Genomic DNA, 22,984 nt, shown 5'->3' on the forward strand with positions numbered 1-22,984 from the left:
TACAGGATTATTTGGAGATGTGCATATTGCATTTAAATGACAATACTACATATGAGATTAGTAACCTTGACAGTTACAACCGGGCAATTTCTGAATATAGTAACCTTATGCAGAAAGGCTTTAGATTAGGATATTTTGACAAGAAAGACATTAAAGATAAATTTAAGGCTGAAGGACATAGTATGGCGTATTTCTATTGCCTACCTAAGATCCATAAAAATTTAGTGAAACCGGTGGGTCGTCCAATAGTTTCAGGACGCAACTATTTTTTACACAATTTAGGTATATTTTTACATAACTACCTGTTATCTTATGTAAAAAAGTTGCCTTCTTTCCTGACAGATGTATTTGATTTTTTGAATAAAATCAAGGATATTAAATGGAACAAAAATATGTATTGGATATCGGTAGACGTCAAAAGTTTATACACGAATATTAATCATGACTTCGGCTTGGAAGCATTAAGAAAATTTTTAGGTATATCTCCTGTTTCTGAATTTATTATAGAACTAACATATTTTTCGTTAACTAATAATTATTTTGAGTTTAACCAAACTTTATACCATCAAAAAAAAGGAACAGCCATGGGGGCGTCTTTCGCCCCCATGTATGCTAATTTGGCGATGGGTCTTTTTGAGACCGAATATATCTATACACATAGATTTTTTCATAATTATGTTGTGAGGTATTACAGATATGTCGATGATTTAATTTTTTTAGTTGAAGGGGATAAGACCCTGGCTGCAGAATTTATATCAGACTTAAAAGTTAATAGATTTGGTTTGGATTTTGATGGTCTTATTTTAGATACTAGAATGCCTTTTTTGGATGTGGTTCTAGATATTTCAGATGGTCACAGACTAGTGACCTCAATAAACAGGAAATTTGGTGGATTAACACAATATGTACACGCTCATAGTGGACATGTACCACATACTATTCATTCATTACCTTACGGGGAAATGTTACGCATTTCCCGTTTATGTAATGAAACCTTTGAATTTAACAAAGAAATGAGGTTGCTATATGAGTCTTTTTTATCAAGGAGCTATGATATAGCTATTTTGGATGACTGTTATAATAAACTCTATATAGATAAAGAGAATAGTCAGCAATACAATAGGGCACAAGATATAAAGACGGTTTCCCTGAAAAATCGGTCTTTATTGAAATCACAAGAAATTATATACTTTGTTACTACATACGGATGTTATACATCCAAGCTTATGAATATAATTTCTATGTTTTGGAAATTATTTAGTACACTGGATAATGTGAAGCCTTGGTTGGATGTTAATTTGAAATTCTCATTTAAAAGAGGCCGAAACATCAAAGATTTCCTTGTTAAAAGTAGATTTCATTATCCAGCAGTAACTATGGATAGTAACATTAGACATAAAGGGACCTATCAGTGTGGTAAATGCAAGGCATGTAGTTACATTACTCTTAGTTTTAATTTTATTAATAATATTTCTTTTAATTCTAATAATTTTTTTTGTTGTAACACTGAGAGGGTCATTTATGCTTTAAAATGTCCTTGCAACAAAGTGTATATAGGGGAGACCAAAAGACCTTTTAAGGTTCGTTTGTTGGAACATGTAAGGGACATTGTCAATAATAGAAATGAAAGTCCTGTGGCTAGACATTTTTCTGAAAATCATCATAACAATGATAAATTGTTACAAGCTACTATTCTAGAGCAGATTAGTGAGTGTGGGAATGACCAGTTTAAAATTAAACAAAGGTTATTACATAAGGAGACTATTTACATACTAAAATTCAGAACTTTATACCCTAGAGGCTTAAATGAGGATTTTAATTGGAGAATGCTGACAGTTTAACTGAATTTTTAAATAATTGATTGTTTAATTATCTTTAATTGATGTACTTAAATTGTATATAAAGCAATGATTCATTTGTAGTTTGTACTCCTTGAAGGCGAAGGCCGAGACGTCAGAGACTTGTATTTTTTTAATAAATCGTGTTTGGTGACATCCAGTCCGTTGTTGTTCTTACCTAACAACTGACTCTTACTGTTGTACAAGCTGGACCCCATTTCAGCCTGGTATGATGCTCACCTACTACAGAACCTAGTTTCCTTTATATGTCTGACCACTGCTTAGACACACTCCTGTTCCAACTGTTCCTACTAACAAGGCATGTTCGTAGATTGATAGGGTAGAGGTATTCCGTGCTCTGGTCTTCTGGCTCCAACATATTTATCTCATATGAACAACTACCCAAACCGATATCAAGTTGATTTTTAAATGCATTTAAAGATTTGGTTCTCTTTAAATAGAGGGACATCTTGTTCCATAGTACTGACATTGTCCGAGTCTAAAATGTCCTTTTTTTGCACATTCAAATAAGTGAAAGGTCAAAAAGAAAATATTCATACATCAATGTTTTGAAGTTAGCGTGCAAATGCAGACCCAGTGTAATTCTTAAAACTTCACAGTTCACTGACTTGTAGGCCAAGGAAAACTTACCAAGTATATGTTAGCAGTTGAAACTCTGTAAGTATAGTACTTTAATCTAGATGGGTAATCCATGTCTTTAAATGAGGTAAGTCACTTAGGCTGGGATTCACTGACAGGTTGCCTATTAAGCAAAACCATTTGCATAGCTTTGTATAATAGGCAAGGAGTTCCTGCCTTATGGTGAGCACAACTGGGTAGTGAGATTTTAAGGCTTTCTATGTAAATATCACACTTTGCGTGAATGGCCTATTTAAAACTAGCTCCTTTTGTTCCCTAATGAACTGACTTGCACAGAAAATGTGAATAGCCTGGGGATTCATGAGTGTCTGTACAAAGTGAGTCGATGAAGGGTAGTGCTCAAAATGCAAACTGTATAGGTGTACAAAGTTAATACCTGCACTGACCTATGTATTCATATGGGAGAATTTACACAAGGTGAAACAGAGCAACTTCACCCTGCAGACTGCCAAGTCAGGTAAAGAGCACGTGTATGACTGTATGAGAGAGAGAGTGTGTGTGTGTGTGTGTGTGTGTGTGTGTGTGTGTGTGTGTGTGTGTGTGTGTGTGTGTGTGTGTGTACAGACATGGTGCTCAAGTAGGTCCCATGTTTGAATATGCATGTCTGCATAAGTGGAATGTTTGCATGTATGGGTGCTTATGCTGGTCAGACGACAGTTGCCTGATACTGATACAGGTGGGGAGATCACAGATGCCTGGGGTGTTGGCACTGGCTGTGTGCATATCTGTCTGCTGCATTTGTGTGTTTTCTTTGTGCATGTATAAAATGACTACAGAGACTGTCAAATAAGTCATAATAACTACTCATTGTTATGCTAATGTATGAAATAGAAACCACATTTTAATGTGTTCATTAAAAATGCTGACCTTGGCAAGTGGATCATTTACTACTTGAATATTGTATATAATAAGTCCAACATGATATGCTTTTTTCTCATGTTACTGCCAGTTCTATTTTATTTGCTTTCATATTTCTGCTGTGCGGATATAGTTGTCCATTTCAAATTCTTAACTTCAGAATTTAATCTTCTTGTGTTATTTTCTGTATACACATCGAATGTACCTTTTGACTTTTACCATTTGCTTCAAACTGTCATTCTATCAAGGAAGCCTGGGTGTACATATTTCCCCAGTTCATCTTTTTCACTGTAGTTGCCTGATTCCAGTTTATAGATGTCTAGCAGTTTAGAACTTAGAGTTAGACCATCATCATTACATTTCCCAGGTCATTCAATGCAGTCAGTGTTGTGTCTGAATTCTTGAAGGTTTATATTTTTGTAATCAAATAAACAGAGTTCAGGAGAAGGTAGCCTAACAATGAGAAAGGTGAACTGAATAGCCAAAATTACCTAATTGCTATACGGCTTTGAAATTTGTGGTCAAGCTGGGTCATTGTCTAACAGACAATGTTTCAACACCTGATATAATAAAGCATGCAGTAGTTCAATAGAAACAATGTATTCCAAATTGCAAAGATCTGAAATATACCAGTTTCAGCTAATAGCCTTCCATAGCATGATACTTTGTATGGTGTAGCTCAGTCACACTGTGATACGAATTTTTGGCAAAACTGCAGAAACACCTTTGCAGTGCAGTATCATTAGAACTCAGAAGATGCCATTGTACTCTTGTGCATATTTTAATCATGTATTACCACGTTTGTATTTAATAAATACATACTGGAACATATGTTAATTTAATGTTAACTACCACCAGTGACATAACCTAATAGCAAGAAGGGAGTCTAACATGTAGAAAATACATATATTTCCTCCTTTCTTAAGTCCATTCAAAAGGGGTCTGTATGATTAGCTGAATTAAAATTTACATAGCCAAGTATTTGGGACACCAAGAAGAATGCACACTGTTGTAAAATAAACCTGTTACTTTTACACTTTTATACACTTCCTGGTATTTAGGAAACATGAAAAAAGGGAAAAGAGAAAGAAAGAAATTGGGGAAATGTCAGGGAGAAAAAAAAAACAAAACAAACAGCTAACCCTTTGTGGCATATTGGTAGTGAATGTAATTAATCATATCTCAAGCCTATAATATAACATTAAAAGTCAAAGTATGACAAACATAGCCATTTATATTTGTATAAATGTAATGTTTCACAATTTTGCATTCTGCTGTGTAACAAAATCTTCAGTGTTCTGCTAAGACTAGATAAGGTGACTTTGTGCATAAATAGCTGGAAATATAGACAGACGTAATTTCATGCACAGAAAATAAACAACAATGTAATTAAGTGCATTTAATGATTAAACATTACCATGTGTATACATGACTGGCAAGAAAGAAGCATAAAGCAACAGTGATATATGAGCACTACAAAACAGGAGAAAATAGCCCATTAACTTACCTGGCAATAACAAACAGCACACAGCTTACTCCCAAGCAGGCTAGTAGAACATACATCCAGATGTCAGGAGATAGAGGATTGAGAAAAGAGAATACTCCTGGATTTGTTCCATTAGGTTTTCGGTACAAAATACTAATCCCTAGAGTCATGAATGGCTTTGAAAAGTCTATTACCTTCTCTCTCACATATGTGATGGTAAGGGGAGCAACAGCCAAATCAGCTTTCTGTCAAAAAAAGAAGAAATAATTTTATCACAAGGTTATCGCAAGACAAAAGTACTTCTGTTACAGTAATGTAAGCTGTTTAAGATGGGGATATTAGGGTTCTACATTATGCTGGCCACCAGGATGAACAGCCTATACATACATACATATATATATATATATATATATATATATATATATATATATGGTATAGCTTCATTTGCTTGAACGGCAGTTGTTCGAACGCACTATTGTGCGACTTTACATGTTGAAAAGCAACATGACCCGCAAAACAAAATCTCGAAAATGGTAATTTGGAAAACCAGATTCTACCATTTTTGAACTCCAGCCATCTCCAACCATCATTATGCAGGGGGGCAAGCCCACCTGCACCCTCCCACTTTAATATACAAACTCCGAGATCACACTACAGTGAGGGGAAAGGGTTCATTTCCCGATCTCTGCTATAGTGCGATCTGCACCTGAAATGCTGACTTCCAATGTGCGTACGCCAATGTGCATTCACTCATTGGAAGTCGAACCACTGTCACTCAACATTTCAGGAATCTGGAGGTTGTACTTTTGCACTTTGGTATATCGTACCACCTCCTTTCACATAAATAAAGGTATGCCATATATATTTATTTATATATATATATATATATATATATATATATATATATATATATATATGGATCTACTACTTTTGATCGACAGCACATTTGATCGAAACTCATTTGAATGACAGCACATTTGATCGGAAATTAGTATTCATGGCAATTAACAGGAATTTTCCCCTCCCCAAAGTCGCATGACCCTGGAGTTGATATATAAAGGTAGGGGGGGTGTGGTGGGCACAGCCCCCACATTGGGGGGGGGTATGGGGGGCGAAGCACCCCACCTATTTTTGTTTAAAATATATACATTTTCATGTGCCCCCCACACCCCCTACCTTTATATATCAACTCCAGGGTCACACGACTTTGGGGAGGGGGACAAATCCCTGTTAATTGCCATGAATACTGGTTTTCAATCAAATGTGCTGTCAATCAAATGAGTTTCGAACAAACGTGCTGTCGATCAAAAAGTAGTAGATCTATATATATATATGTATATATATGTATATATATATATATATATATATATATATATTGATGTGTGTGTGTGTGTGTGTGTGTGTGTGTGTGTGTGTGTGTGTGTGTGTGTGTGTGTGTGTGTAATAAGTCAGATGGTAGCAGGAAACATCCAGGGCGGCTGCAGTGGTGCAGCGGTTAGCATTGCCGCCTCACAGCAAGAGGTTCTTGGGTTCGATCCTCGGCTGGGGTGCCTTCTGTGTGGAGTCTGCATGTCCTCCCTGTGGTCGTGTGGGTTTCCTCCCGGTGTGCTGTTTTCCTTCCACATCCCAAAGACACGATGTAGGTGGATTGGATACTTTAAATTGGCCCTAGATGTGAGTGCGTGAGCCTTCCGTTGCAGGTTAGGCACCAGGCTGGCAACTCGACACCATAAAACTCCACTGCCAATCAAGAGTAGACAGGTGATCCGCTTTTTGTTTTTGACCCCTTTTCTTCACTTCAACTGTGGAGCTGGTATACATATAACTTTGTGTGTATGTGTGGGGAGGGCAGGGGGGGGGCATGTCTTCTGAAAAAAAAACAATTGTGGTATTTCATTTAAAATAAACAGTGAGCCAAAAGAAAAAAAAATCACTGAGAACTCTTAGGTAAACCCTTTTCATCAGTGCACTTTAATAAAGTTTAGATGAAACACTTCCTGGAAGATCCAAACGGTATGCATGCTTTATTGTTTGCATTACATGACATTAACATTTATGTAACACTGCTTTAACATTAAATGCTGTTTATTCATGCTGTAGCAAATTCTAGAAATTACAGAAGCTGTTTTATTAAGTTTGATAATTCTTACATATCAAATATACCGCTGTAGCATTATGCCCATATGCATTGGGAAGCTGGTCACCTTTTCTCATTATTAATATAAAAATGGTTTACTGCCCGATTCATTTTTGCATTTTCAGGTTATTAGCAGTGAAAGAAGTAATATTGAAGTATTTTCATGAGTAAAACAAAGTTATCTTTATCTATTTTTAATGGTATGATTGTTTTATTAAATCTGTTTAGAACACTGGTTGGTCGTTTCCTTTTATACTCTTTGGTGTGTAGGATAGATATAGGCTAAAGCCTAATAAAGCAGAGTCTCATTACTGTCATAAGTCAAAAATGCAACTGGGAAGAGCTCATCTTCAGCAGAGGTCTGCGGAGAAAAAGCTCTACAAGACATTTATAATAGTTAAAATTACAATAATTCATCATTTTGGCAAAACAAATACAGTATGTGGCTTAAAAAACTTTAAAGCAGATTGTCAACCTAATTTTCAGATTATACACAATTTGAAATGAAGACAGAAAATAAGTGACACAGAAAATCAGATTTTCTAACTCTTTCATGGCTTATAATACTCCATCCATGTTTAGGACATGTTAGCTATCAGAGGGTAACTGTTCCTGCTGTTAATTGAGAGATTTGAGATGTAGATGTAAAACACCCAATAGAGTCAAGAGATCTTAAACTGGTGATGAGCTCTGTAGGGTTCTGAGGCCATTTCTAGTAACAGGTATATCCACGGTCTCCTATGCCAATTTGGAGCTATTGCAATAAGTTATATATTAGCCTTTAACTTTCATTAACACTTGGGTAGAAAGAAAAGCCTATCCAAGAGGTTGATTCCAATGGAATGAAAAAAGTCTGTCCGTTTCATGTAGAAAGGAATTCTTTGTAAAAAAATTCAGTTGTGCTTTGTCCTATAACACAAGTTTACAGGAAGTATACCAACTTTTCAGTTGTGGCTATGAATGCTGATTCATTCAATTTCATTTCACTTGCCACTGTGATCTCCATTTTTACCATGCCCGCTGTCAAGTTCAGGTGCCCTGGAAAGTGTAGGTGAGATGCTTTTCCAAAGCCCATTCACAGATCCTTAAGCCAAGGGTGCATGGGGGCAAGGACATGACCGTAGCTTATTTGGTAAAGATTCTACATGACTGCTGTATGATTTATCTGTCTTAATACAGTTCCTGCTTGCAGGGAACTGAGGAGAGCTTTCATTGCTAACTACAACATTGCCGACATGCACTCAGATAATAGTAGAGGCTGCAAGATACTATGAAGTAAGAGAAAGTAGAAGAAAGCTTTCCACTCATAATTCAAGGCATCTCTAAAAATTGGAGCAGTGCTGGGGCGGGGGTGTGTGAATCTGTCTGTGCTTGGATAGGTTGAGAATACTGCACCATCAGATCAGACTTAGTAGTATCTCCCTTTTAAGGGAAGGATATGGTCAGACCATTGAAAGGGTGAATATCAGAAAGATCTGGTGGTCGGCTGGGTCCTTGTAGCCCTGATATGCTATCTTGTTATGGCTGTTTTTTTATCTTGATCTGTAAGAGGTAGTTTGTAACATATTTCCTTTCGCTTGAGGGGAAAAAAATGTTGAACTCTTTTTATGGCTGTGCATAGGACCTAAGAAGACTGAGAAAGGATTAATTGGGAACTTTTTCAACTCACATGTATAAAATAAATAAAGAGCACTAAATGTTGCGAATCTTCAGAAACAATTTATTGAAGTAAAAGTTTAGCGCTTTCGTCAATTCAGTTGACTTCTTCAGAATCTCTGGAATCTGAAATTCATGTAACATCAGATATGAATTAAGTGGAGCCTGTAAGGGGAATATGATATCATTAGGCTGTCATCCAGATAATGAAAGCTATAAATGCAGTTTGACCCAACATTTGACCTGACATAATCCAACACTGGAGCTATGCATTTTGTAAAGATACCTTGTATAGTGATATAACCAAAGGAAAAGGCTATGAACTATAAATGATGCTATTCTACACTGAACCTGAGGCACTACATGTGAGAATGGTGAATTTGTGTATATAGGCATCTTCTATGCCCACTGTAATTAACGATATATTTCTTGGGAATAACTTTTAGAGCAGAAACACTAATTCTGAATACTCTCACCTTCATAATTTTGTTTAACAGTACCAAATGTAAGACAAGACTGAATAACCATTGTTTTAGGAAATGAAAACAATCCTGAATAAAAAGTAATCCCTTTATGCTGTGATTGTGATAACAAAGAAGATGCAACTATATATTAGGGTAATGTAGAGTTGGACACTGCATTACTAATCTATACCGTTTTTCTTTTTCTCAAAATCATTTACCTTAGTTAATTTTCTTTATAAAGGAGGAAATAAAGTCAGCCTGATTCAGTATAGCCAAAGGAGACAGAGGCTGTCAAGTGTGCTTATAATGAAGTGAAGAGGATGAAGTTTCTTCTGCTTCTTGGGAGATGACTCATTTATGCCCTCTTCACATAGTCTATTGTAGTCAATTTGAAGTGCAGGCAAAATGAGCAAAGATTTCAACAGTGATACAACTTTTAATGGTGAAGCCTTCACTGCTCATCATGTTGAATCACAAAATGTCTTTCTTTAGAAGGAACAGATAAAACTCTACCATCTTCATAAATTCCAAAGAGAACTTTTATGTTATGACTACTTCTAAACTGGTGATGGCTTCTGTTTCTTTTTTAATCATATTTCCTGTCTAATTCTTTTTTTGTGTTTTTTTTTCTGCAGAGCTCAGCAGCAGCAGCAGCAGAAAAAGCAATGTATGTATTTTTGGGTGTTTTACTTCTCCTTCATCTTGGTCCTCAAAGTCTTTTCCTCACATACTAGGCCTCCATGATTTTAAATTTTCCTTACTCTGTGATTGGACATTTTTCAAAGTTTTCAGTCTACTATATAGCTTTTTATTTTACATGAGAGAGTACACTGCATGGAAATCTCTTGTTTGCAGTCATCTTTCAAAAGCATACTTATTCAAACAAGTACCATTATCAGAGAAAGATGATCAAAATATAAACAATAAAAACATTTCTGAAAAGTACTAAAGTAGCTGTTCCATGGTTTGAGTTATTTCTACACAAGAACTGATGAAAAATTATTTAAATGAAAATGAATCTCTTAACAACAGTAAAGGTTCACACAGAACCATAAGAAGTACAACAGGCCATTATGTGAAGAACTGATAGGTTTAAGACAACTTAAATTTTAAAAGTAAGGATATACAACTATACTATGTGCTGTTAAACTTGAGACCAATGTAGGCCCAAGCAAAAACCATGACTCCTTTCAATTAATCCCTCTCCTCCTCCATTCCAAATACAGTTTCCTTTATTTATTCCAAAAGTCAACATATTTCTACCGCATTCTATTTTTCCACATTTCCTAAACTTTAATACATAAAATAATACAACCTGCATAATATTTTTCAAGAAATATGATTCCCCGACCTTTAAAGTTTTTAATCTCTTTTACAATTATATTAATGCAAAGCCCAAACAAAACATATAGCACAGCATATGAAGTATAGCCTTGTTTGCTCCCTTTCCTTCTTTACTTTTATCCTGTGTGTAGCCTTTCATCACAAGTCACAACTAAAAATTTCCAATAGTTTTTAACTCTACTAGCAAAAACATATTCTAGTATCACTTTTATACTTTGTTGTGAAATTTATAGTACATTTTATCCTCATGACACAAATTCTACATTTTCATAATCAATTTATTTCAACAAACACCCTTATCCGTTATAATACTTCTGTACCATACTTCTTTTATCACTTACCTAGCCCCACACTTTTAATTTCCCTTTTAATCTCATTTATAGAAATTTGGATAACAGATGTATTATCATTGTTAGACAAAGATTTATTTAGATCTGCTTTCTCATTTACCTTAATTCATTTACTGCCCAATCATATATTTGATTAAAATGACCAAAACCTTTCATATACATTGAAGATTAATCTTTTTAAGCTAAAACAAATACAAATGTTTTCAGAATTTTGACAATTTTGCAATCTTCTTTCAATAAAGCATACATAAAGCTATAGTAAACTTCCAGTAAACCATAAAGCATGCAAAATATGAACTGTACAAAAAGTATGTATTTTTAACTGAAATTGCAGCAGAGCTAATAAAAAATAAAACTACACACACATTTGCAGTCCTTAAAGCATTTGGCGTCTTGTAATGCTACTTTAGGTCAAGGGAATGAATTTAAATATTTGGACATCCCTAGAAGTATATCACTGTCTAAACAGGAAACCTTGCATTCAAATTTTAGAAAATAAAAACAAGAAATACTGTCTGGTTCATGGCTTCATAGGTAGGTACTAGGCTATCGGCCCTGGGGCCTATGCAAGCCCAGCCAAAAAGGTACCCTGGCTTTTGCCACCCAAGAAAATTATTTTCCTGTGCCACTGACGAGCAGAGCACAGAGGTGATCCCCGGGGTGAATTTCCTATTTCCCATCCAATCGTAGACAGAGATTTGTTTATCAGTTTAGTTTTGTCTTGCTTCAGAAGTTTGCAAAAGTAGATGGCATTAAAGGACACAGCTCAAGCTAGATTCCCATTGCCAAAGAAACTGCAAGATTACAAATCTGATGTAGAAAAAATAAAGTACATCTATGGCTACTGGTAGTGACAAATGCAGATAAGCTAATACTTAGAATTATTTTTATTCCATTTATCTGTATAAAATCATTTATGTGGCATTTCTTTTTGGAGTGTAAAGCTGTTTACTTATGTTTACAAAGTTTACTGCTTAATTTTATGTATGTCAAGTAAGGGATTGTACTATTCAATTTTAAATGTTTGCGGGTGGTGGTTTATCTATGAGCTTATACACATACACCAATCTGGTATAAATTCAGCTACTGGCCTCTACCTTTTGAAGATTAGCTGTTTTAGAAATAGTTACTAAATACTTCACTATGGTTGGCTTATTTAACAGTGGACAGCAATTGTGTTCTTGGTGTAGTAAAGTCATCTGACTGATAGCAGCATTACAGAAAAGACAGGAAGAAGAATTGGTATTGGAGATATATCATTACCTCCCTCCTGAAAACATTGCATGGCTGTCTGTGCCTGTGTGCAGAAATAGTCTTGGACAAGTTTTGAATAACTGCTAAAGCTAGCAATGGAAGGCAGGTAGCTGGAAGCAGGGAGATAAAGATCTAGGGGGAGTTGATTATTATGAATCTTTTAAAGTGGTCAGTGTGAAGCTTATTTGGATGCTGCATGTGGTGACTATTAGCCAAGACAGCAGTTCACATTTACTGTATACTCCTAAGATTAAACACCCCACACATACCATTTGATACCAATGGTACAGATTTAAAGCCCATCGCATTTGGTGGCTAATGTTGCTGCCACTCACCTTTCTTTTAAAATGTTAACAAAATCTTCAACTTGTAAAACATTTGTTATTATCCTTCCCATATTAAAAGAGCTCTATCTCTCCACTGACTTTCTTCTGTCAAAATAATTTTTTTTTTACCTTATCTCACGGAAACTTATGTTATCTTACTTTTTGAACTTCTCCAATATTAAAAATTTGGTCAGACTGTATTGTCTGTTTCTGTCTCCTGCACATTTCTCTTTGTAATATCTTCCGAAATGACTAGGTTATCTCTGAATCCAAATCCAGCTATTGTGAGATTTATGGATGCTGTTAAGCTCACCTCCATATCACGTGCTTAAGTAAGTCAAGACACACACACACAGACACACACACACACACACACACACACACACACACACACACACACACACACACACACACACACACACACACACACACACACACACACACACACACACACACACACACACACACACACACACACACACACAGAATTTAATATACAAAGTTATGAGGGTTTGCACTGTCCTCACATGCCTGTCATGTTTCAAGCAGAAAGGTAAATAAATAAACAAAAACAAACAAACAGACAAATATTAAAAAAAAATCAAGCGACTTCTTACTCACATGATCAATAAGTTCTCGGACCATTCCATTCCATTCACCTTTATCATTTTGTGCTCCATATTTACCATCTGACACCAATTTGACTTCATACGTGAAACCCAATATGTTAGACAGCTCCTTCAGTAAATCCAAACAATAGCCTTCAAATCTGTCATTTCCATAAAGTGGTTTATCAGATTTCTTATACATAAGATATGGATCTTCCTAAAGAAGAAACAAAACAAAAACAAAACAAAAAAAAAAAAAAAGAAAAGAAAAGGATTATATTTTAAAATAAATGCAATGCAATATCTTGTCAAACATTAAACAAACAGAACCACTTTTATTTGTACATAATCACAATGCTTAACATAACCAAACTGCTGTATACATTCTCTTTAAAATTACAGATCTAGCTTTGTTCAGTGTTTCCTGAAATATTAGAAGCACTCTTCAATAAATGTTCTTTTTCAATGTGATGCAAAGCATATAGCCTCACAAAATATCCCAAAAGATGTCCTAGAATGTAGCTTAATTCCCCTTAGATATGTTTGATGACATCATTCCCCAGCCCTTATATAGCAAATAGCAATGGCTGGCAGCTGTGATGTTTTACTATTTCCAGTATGTCAGTGAACTGCTGATGGAGCTATACACAATCTCAAACAATAACAACCTAAGAAGTAAACAGAAACAAGCTTAAAACAAAAAGATTTATTTAGCAGAGAAGAGGGCTTGGTTAATTTCTGAAAAAAAATAAATAAATTGTTAAGGAAATATTTGAAAACTTGTAAATCACTGAATGAAAATTCCAAAAGTTAATAATCAAGAAAACTGATTTCTTTGGGAAGTAGGATCAATGGTATTATAGTGTAGAACTTTAAGAAATAAGTTTAGCCTTAAAGGAATATACTTTATGTGGCCATGTCACTAACTTGAGCCAGATGCAGCAAACGTTTTGAGTTGCTAACATGACTTTACCTATTTCTTAGTTATTGGCCTGCAACTTTGATCAAATATTATAAGGTATCAGAGAAACAAATGAACAAGTTAGCAATACAAAGGAAACTGAAGAGAATAATTGGTACTGTGAGATGAACAGTACTGTATCCATGAGCAAAGAGCTGTCACAAAACTTATGTGTCATGTTTCAACATTAAAAATTTTATCTCACGAAAAAAATATAGTTTCACATCACTATTACTAAAGTGTTAAGCTACAAAGTTTTTTTCACTTCAATAATGAATCCATTGTAACTACCAGTGCCTGTTCTAATGCAATGAATTTTATCAGAGAACTTGGAAGTATTTCAAGGTATTTTATCATTATAGCAACACGTAGAAATAAACAATATGGGTGGACTGATACACAGTCAGAGTATGTGTTAAAATAAATACAAGTTTATTATTAATATTATTATTATTAGTAGTAGTAGTAGTATTATCAATAAACTTTTATTTGTTTTAAGACATACCCTGGCTGTGTATCGGACTCCTCATATTGTTTATTTTTATGTGTTGCTTACATTTATAGTTGTGAGTTGTCTGTTCAATTCCAGTTGCTGGCATTTTTTGTTTCTTGATATTTTATCATTATACTTTAAGATTTGGATCCAGAACTTTTACCTGCATCTCATTATGGCTAAAACTGTGAAAAATATGTAAATGGGCAATGCAAACCATTTTTTACATCATGAAATGGAAACCACACCAGTATTTAACACTTTTAAAATCAAAGAATTGATAAGCTGGAAACGAATGACACTTATGTGATTGAGCAAAAAAAAAAAAAAAAAAAAAAAAATAGAACAAAAGGCTATGCATTTAGTGAGTTGCATGATTCATTAATCAGAGACAAAACAAACTATGGTATTCAAAATGATCATATAAGAGTCTTACTGGTAAGACGATAGGGCCTAATATTGAATACAGCACTGGGTGTGTGTGGAATAAATACAATTTCTAACATGCAATTTAAAAAGTTAACTAAAAAGTAGCAGTATGCAAAAAAAGAACTTTGACCAAAATAAAGCAAAGATGAAGCAAACAGTGAAAATGTACAGCAATAATAATAATAACAATATGGAAAGTCATGAGGTACTTAAGGTGGCAGTCAGGAGAGGCAGAACAGTGGAGAATACAACTTCTTGTTCCATGCGTGTCTGCAATCATGAAATGAAGAACTCAGTTGCATTTAATCTGATTTGTAAGAAATATGGGCAAAGAAATCAATATGTACAAGTGCGTAAAAACAACAAAATTGGACTCTTTTCACAAAATTCTCAGAATTTGCATGATGTGCAGACTTAAAATGAGGAGGAAAGTGAAATATATGCTGGAATTGAAGAAAATGACAGAGAAAGAATACAACACAATAATGTTTTGATTGTGCTGAAGGTAGTTGTATCTTATTTTCTTCCCAAAATTTTGCAATAATGCACAGTGATTACTTTTAATTTAGCATAAGTGAACCTATGTACATATTATTATCCAGTCTATTAATGCATAATTATATCTTATTTTCTATATGCTACTTTTGTTTTGCCTTCCTGTAAAGTTATATATCATGTTTATAGTAAAAATTATCTGTTGTTTGTATAATTCAAATGCATTGTAACATTATTGCTTTTAGGTCTGGAAAATGGCTGAGAAGGTTTTTTTGGACCGACCCATTGCATTGTTTAACAAACATAATAAATAAAGGAAGGAAGACCATAAGGATGAGTGCAACAAGTCACTGTGAGGAATCGGGTAATCAGATTGCATTTCTCAGTTTACAAAGTGAGACTCTGTATACTTATATAATTACATAAACACACACACAAACACACACATATATATATATATATATATATATATATTGTTTGCTAATATCGGCAGAAAGAACCATTGAATTACAGATATAGGAGACTATATATGAAGTCATGTTTCAAGGAAGTGGCATAGTCAGAAAAACACTCTTGCAGGAGATTTCAGGGCAGGGGGTTGGTGGGAGGGATGTTCAGGAAGAATGAAAATGGACAACACAGATGTAATGTTATGGTGAGTACATAACTTCATTATCTGATGCTGTCCATTTTCATTCTGTCCTCATCTAATGGGACAGAGCACCCAGCTACCTACATCCCGAGGTAGACTCAAGGAAGGATATTCCTGAGCACCATTGAACCAAATGATGCTCTACCCCTAGAGACCATATCCAATTTGTAATGAGTAACAAGTAGCTGCAGCACAAATTTCCATGGAAGCTCTTGATTAGAAGATTGATGACATAGCCATGGGTCTAGTGGAATGAGCTTGTGATGGTTTTGCTAAGGTAATGCCCAATTTGTTGTATATGTAAGAAATACAATCTGTAAGCCATCTGGATAGAGTCATTTTGGCAACAGGTTTTCCTAGTTTTACATCAGAAAAAGAGACAAATAACTGGTCAGTCTTCTTGATACTTTCTGTTCTGAGCAGGTAAAAATGTAATTGCCTGTGGTCATCCAATAAATGCAATGTATATTCAACTTTGTTAGAAAATCTGGGGAAGAATACCAGCAAATTGATAGCTCAATTAATATTAGACCCTGAAACCACTTTAGAGAGAAAGGAAGCATTAGTTCCTTAAGTGACTATCTTTCTGAATAAGGTGGTTTCAGAGACAAGGCCTGAATCCCTTAAATTCTTCTAGCAGAAGTAATGGCTACTAGTTTTGTAAGAGAGATACTTTAGTTCACATTTAGCTGTTGGTTCAAAAGGGGGGGTTGAGTAAGTTGCTGCAAAACCAGATTAAGATCCCATGGAGGAGTACAGTCTCTAAAAGGAGGTCTTAGAAGAAGAGTACCACACAGAAAGGTTTTGCATAGTGTATGGGAGGGAACAGAAACACCTTCAAATCCTGTTTGAAAATTTGAGATTGCTGTTAGCGGGACCTTCACTGTGGAGGAGCAAGTGCCATCTTTAAAAAGTATGGCTAAGACTTCAAACATACCATGCAAAGGGGCTAAAACTGGATCACTGTTATTCTTGTAGGCCCAGTAAACAAATCTTCTCCATTTACCTGAGTAGAATTTAAGGTGTTGATGGTTTATGTGAAAATAAGAGTAGCTGATGAACTGAAGAGGAGAGCATAGGTTGGCTGGCTATTAATAGAATTGGAGAAGCCAAGCAGTCAGCCTGAGGTTCAATATGTCTTTATGAATCATGCCCATTGGATGAGACAGGAGGTCTGCAGTCAGATCCAGAATCCACTGTTGGTGGATTAAGTGAGGCCAAAGGAAGGGGAACCAAATCTGTCAAGGCCAAAGAGGTGCAATAAAGATAACTTTGCTCTTCAACATGGCAGCTTTCTGTAGAAATGTGGAAATTAGTGTTTTGGGTGGGTAGGTATAAAGAAGGCTGTTGGGCCAACTGTAAAGCAGAGCATCCCTCAGTAACTCCCTGATCAGGACAAAGTAGCTGCTACACTTGTTGTTCAGGGTAGAAGTAAAAAGATTACACCAAGGCTGTCCTAACTTATGAAAAATCACATCCACCACATTTTTGCTGAGAGACCATTTGTGAGGTAGAAGAATGCACTTGCTGATGTTGTCTGCTATCACTTTGGACTTCCCTGGAATGTGTGTTGCGATGAGAAAAAGGTTGGATGACATCGCCCATTGTCACACTCTTGAGTGCTTCTCAACACAAGGGGTAAGATTTGGTTCTTCCCTGTTTGTTGATGTACCAAACTACTGACATGTTGTCCATTTAAATTGCAATCATCCCCAAGGGAAGAGGTTCTTGAAAGGCCTGCAATGCTAAAATCATTGCTCTCATCTCTAGAACACTGATATGCAAGTTGGCCTCTTCAGGGAACAAAGTGCCTTGGGCTGTCTTTCCCAGGTAATGCCCCCCCCCAACTGGTAAGCATCCATGGTCACTATGGCTTTGGGCTGATGGGGAATGAATGGAGTGTCTTGTAGGACCTGTTCTGATTGAATCCACCACCTGGGATCTCTTTTGCAAATCTGTGTAATACGTATCGGGGTTGACATAGGTTGGCAAAGTATTGACCATTGTGTGGCTAGCATCCACTGAAGAATCCTCATGTAAAACCTGGCTAAAGGTATTAGAGTTATTGCCGCTGCCATCTAGCCTAGGGCCTGAATAACCAAGCTGGAAGAAACTTTGGTGCTGCAGATTATTTTCCTGATCTGTGTTCTTAAGGTCTGAACTCTTAGAGGAGGCATTGAAACTATCATTGACTTTGTGCTGAACAATGCTCCTATAAACTCTAACTTTTGAGTAGGTCCCAAGTAAGACTTTTCATAGTTTATGGTTATCCCCAGATAAGAGCATGTCTGAGGAACCTGATTTCTTGCCTCTATAACTTGATGCCTGGTCAGGGTGGTAATGAGGCAGTTGTCTTGATATGGAGACACCCAGAATCCTTGCAGCCTCAAGTGAGCTACCACTACTGCCAAACATTTGATGAACACCCTGGGGGCTGTGGTGAGACCAAAGGGCAGTGCTCTGAATTGGCAATGACTTGCTCCCAGCCAGAAGTGTAAATACCTTCTGGACCACCTATTCATCTATATATGATAGCACGTGTCCTGAAGTTCTATTGTGCAAATCCAGTCATCCTTGTCCAGAAATAGGAGAATGGACTGAACTATGACCATCCAAAACTAGGTGCATTGAACTAATTTGTTCAAGTTGCTGAGATTCAAGATTGGTCTCAGTACCCTGTTTTCTTTGGCAATAAAAAGAATCTTGCGTAAGTTCCACATTCTATCTGGTCTGGTGAGACCTTTTGAATGACTCTTCTTTCTAACAGCTTTTGTATTTGAAGTGCTGCTTGTTCCCTCTGACTGGGTGGATCATCAGGGATTTTTCTTGAGATTAGAGAAGAAAGTGAAAAGGGTATTATGTAACCTTTGTAAATGATCCTCTACACCCATGTATCTGTTGTTATCGCTAGCCAAGCTCTCTGGTGCAGGGATAATCAACCCCTGATTGCCTCCACAGGGGTATAATTGGGTTTCCTTACAGGAGCACTGGAAGGTTTTTGTTGAAAAAGGAATCTCTAGACCCTTAATTTTGCATGTCACTTCTGCCACAAGGCAGTAGCCATCATTGTATTTCCCCCTTCTACCCCCTGGGGGAACCTCCTCCACGTGGGTCCTTGAAAGGACCCTGGGACTTTTTGAACCACATTTTTCCATTACTGTGTTGATTCCTGGAGAAGGATTTTTCAGGCATGAAAAAATGTATGCCCACAGCAGATAGGGTTTTTTTCATCCTTTTCACACCTGGATAAAGTGCCTTTAACTTTGGGGCCAAATAAAGATGTTCCATCAAAGGGGGCACTGATGAATGAAGCTTTGAAAGGCTCTGCAAAATCACATAAGTGCATCCAGGCATGCCTCCTTATGGAAATTCTGGAACCCTATGCCCTTGAGGTTCCTTCAGCCACATGTGAAATTAACCTCATGGAAGAATTGGAAATTCATTGGAGGGTAGCCAACTGAGAAGTAACAGATGCCTGTATCTCTTCAGAAACGGATCCTGAAAGGGAATCAGAGAGTTTCTTAATTAGGTCTCTCTGTAACCTGGCGAAATGTGCAATATAGTTTACAGACCTTAAGACAAAGGTCACTGAAGCACAGACACACTTCCCAAGCCTGTCCACTGAGCAAGATTCCTTGTTCTGAGGTTGGACACTGGAACACTCTTCAGATAGTTCCTTTTTAGTGGCCACTGCCATGACCTTGGCATCAACAGGCACCCTTTTTGTCCCAAACTGTCTGTCCTCCGGTGCTGTTAAAATTTTGTCCAGTCACCAGAGGATTAGTTCAGTGGTGTTCCGGATGTTCCATGCCTACCTGTGAGATCACATCTATGAGGTCACTGTTGGGCGGAGTCACCAAGGAGGTAGACGAGCTGATACTGAATGGCTCCAGGAACACAGACTTCGACAAAGGGTTGCTGGACTTCCAGCCACCTCTCTGTTTCAAGATTTCAAGGATGTCTCCAAACTGGGCATCTTCAGGAGGAGACCATGGGGACCCTTCACCTTCATCAAAGTCTGTCTCTGCAGCAACCGACTCCTCCGGAGAATCTAAGTGCTTCCTCTTGCAAGTTCTCTTCTTAGGGACCTCCTCAGTGGGGTATTTGGGGGAGATATCAGAAGAGGTGGAAAAACCCTGTTGGGAAGCCTGGGGTTTTGGTATCAGCTGTCCATGTGGACAGGATAGATGAGATTCTAGCCAAAGAGATGGCAAGTCTGTAGACTGTGGATACGAGGGGAAGGGAACCATCTTTGTTGAGGATGCTGACAAGGCTCTCTCCATGACCTCAAAGGCGGATCCCCCCAAAGAGGAACAGAACCCCAGATCCATAAGAGCAAGCCTCTGGACCAAAGTCCCTCCCTGCTAAGAGGTGAAATACCCCAATGCTGAAGTCAGAGATGAGCTAACTTGTGCCAAGGCCTTGAGGTGCAGAAACAGCACCAATAACTGCCTTACAGACAAAGAGCTCAGAACAAGCTTTGGATCTGAGGATAAGGATATTCTCGGATCCAATGCAGATGGATCTGGATGATTCAGATCCAGTATCTCCAAGACTGGGTATGGAGTCAGAGGAGCAACTTGCACAAAGTGAGTGGTGGAAAGTTGGATCTCCTGACCAAAATGGGTAGGAGCCAATGGAACACTTGACACACTCTGTGCCGAGAAAATCCTTCTCACTGTACTCTCCACATCTTCTTCCATAAAGCTCCTGGAACAGCATGTGGACACAGGGGAAGGAGACCTAGGTCTCTTCAAAAATTGAGAAGGGGCGTGGAATGAGCTGTGAAAAACAGTGTTTTTGGTGTTGCATCCAAAGTCTGATTGGATGGATGCCTAGGCCTCTTAACTGTGAAATCGGACCTGAAAGCTCCTTAGTCAGGTGTCTTGGATCATAGGATCATATGATCATAGAATCATAGGAAGTTACTAGGCTATTGGCCCTGAGGCCCTTATAAGCCAAGAGTTTAGCCCACGTATAGACAAATCAGCACCCAATGCCCCTGTCCATCAGGAACATGGATGGAATCCCAGGGATGCATTTTCTATTTCCCATCCAGTTATCCAGGTTGCACTTAAAAAGGGGTAAAGAGGTACTCTGCTTGATGTAGAGAGGGAGTCAATTCCACAGATGGGGGAGCATCTGGGACAAAAATTTGTCCCGCCAACAAGTCCTATTGATGTCACAGACCTGTTGCAGAAAAGGGTGAAGTCCCAAGACTTGGAAAACTCCCTTGTCAGCCTCAGCAAAAAACTGAGATCCATTATCAAAACCTCTAAAGCTAGCTAAGAAAACAAAATTGCTGCAGATTCTAAAGACAACCACAAGGCATTCTATAGTTATATCAAGAATCTACATGGCAATACTCAGATCTGAGTTACAGCACAATGGCAATACATATACAGAACCAACTGATATTGCCAACATATTGGCCGACAGGTTCAGTGTGAACTTTACTCCCCTCTCACCTCCTAAAGGGCCTATCACAATACCTGAGGAATGCCAAGTCCCTATTATCATGGCTACACAGGTAAAAACCGCACTGTCCAAAGCCAAAAATACAGCTTCCATGAGACCTGATAATATCCCTGGCTGTGTTCTACATGAATTACAAAGTGAACTGGCACCACACCTGAGTACCCTGTTCAATCACAGCTTCATTTCAGACTTTGTTCCTACTGAATGGCACACTGCTATGGTCATCCCACTCCACAAAGAGGGAGCGACTACAGACCCTGGGAACTACCACCCCATTAGCCTGATGAGTCTGATATGTAAGAAAGTCCTTCTATGTGGCACATCTCATTACAAAAGTTTTTTCATCCAGGAAGAAAGAGGTCATAATCCCTCTCTACTCATCCCTCATTAGACCTATTATAGAATACAACACACCATTTGGTATGTACCTCACTAGACACCTACAACAACTGGAAAGGCCATAAAAATACCTCACTAAGAGGATCTTAGGTCTTAGACACATGCCCTACATGAACAGACTTAAAAAAACTTCAGCTATACTCTGTCTCTTATCGCCTACTTAGAGGTGATCTCTGCTTGACCTACAAAAGCCATGTCTGACCCAGAGCTGCTAGATATGGTACACCTAAAGAAATCCCAATCCCTCCATGCCACATGGTCCAGGGACCTAAACCTCATTACCACAATAAACAGAACATGATGGAGGGACAGGTTTCTAACCCAGAGACTTTCTATACTCTGGAACAAACTTCCCATTCACATCAAACAGAGCACTTCACTGGCCCTCTTTAAGAGAAATCTTGATGAGTGGATGGGCAATAGGAAATTCACCCCGGGAATCACTTCAGTGTGCTTGCTTGACAGGGGCACTGGGAACTAACGTTGGGTGGCATGATGCCAGGGAATCTTCTTGGGCAAGGCTTATATAGGCTCCAGGGCCATTAGCCTAGTACACACCTATGAAACAGGTTGAGGCCGTGTGGGCGGATCTGAGTGTGAAGTTGGATCCGACAATTCTGTAATTTTTTTTTAAGGATCTGAAGAGTTAGATCTGAAAGAGGTGTTTTCTTAGATTTCCCAGATGATTTTGTAGAGGCTGTTGAAGTACTGGGAGAAATGGACTTTTTAGTTTTCTCAGGGGAAGCTCCAGATAAGGCCTCAGAAAAAGAGAAAGGAAATAACCATTTAAGAATTCATTTATTCTTACCCTCTGCCAGAGCTCTAGGTTTGAAAGAGTGGCAAATGGAGCAGACCTCATAGAGGTGATCAGGTCCTAAACAGTGAACACATAAGGATTGTGTATTTGAAAGTGGTATTTTATGACAGCATTTAGTACATTTCTTGAAACCAGCCAGTTTCTCAGCCATCGTGATACTGAGAAAAGTAAAGGAAATAGCACAGAAAAATATTTAGAAATATATATATATATATATTTATTTATTTAAGAAAACAAAAAGGAAAGACTACCAGCGATGGCATTAATGGAGGGAAATAC

At 37.4% G+C, this 22,984-nt stretch overlaps 1 protein-coding gene across 3 annotated transcripts in view; it reads right to left on the reverse strand.

Annotated features, from left to right (window-relative positions):
- The window catches only part of GRIK1 (glutamate ionotropic receptor kainate type subunit 1), a 1,940,968-nt gene that overhangs the window by 325,842 nt on the left and 1,592,142 nt on the right, over nucleotides 1-22,984 (reverse strand). For all 3 annotated transcript variants that reach the window (XM_044072744.1, XM_044072745.1, XM_044072743.1), the window contains 2 exons: nucleotides 12,995-13,198; nucleotides 4,864-5,087 (listed from right to left, as the gene is read on the reverse strand). In XM_044072744.1, the coding sequence (XP_043928679.1) occupies nucleotides 4,864-5,087; nucleotides 12,995-13,198 (428 nt within the window). The remainder of the gene's footprint in view (nucleotides 1-4,863; nucleotides 5,088-12,994; nucleotides 13,199-22,984) is intronic.

This window comes from Protopterus annectens, chromosome 5.part0, assembly GCF_019279795.1.
Source record: "Protopterus annectens isolate FY-2018-M chromosome 5.part0, PAN1.0, whole genome shotgun sequence".
Taxonomy (NCBI): Eukaryota; Metazoa; Chordata; order Ceratodontiformes; family Protopteridae; genus Protopterus; species Protopterus annectens.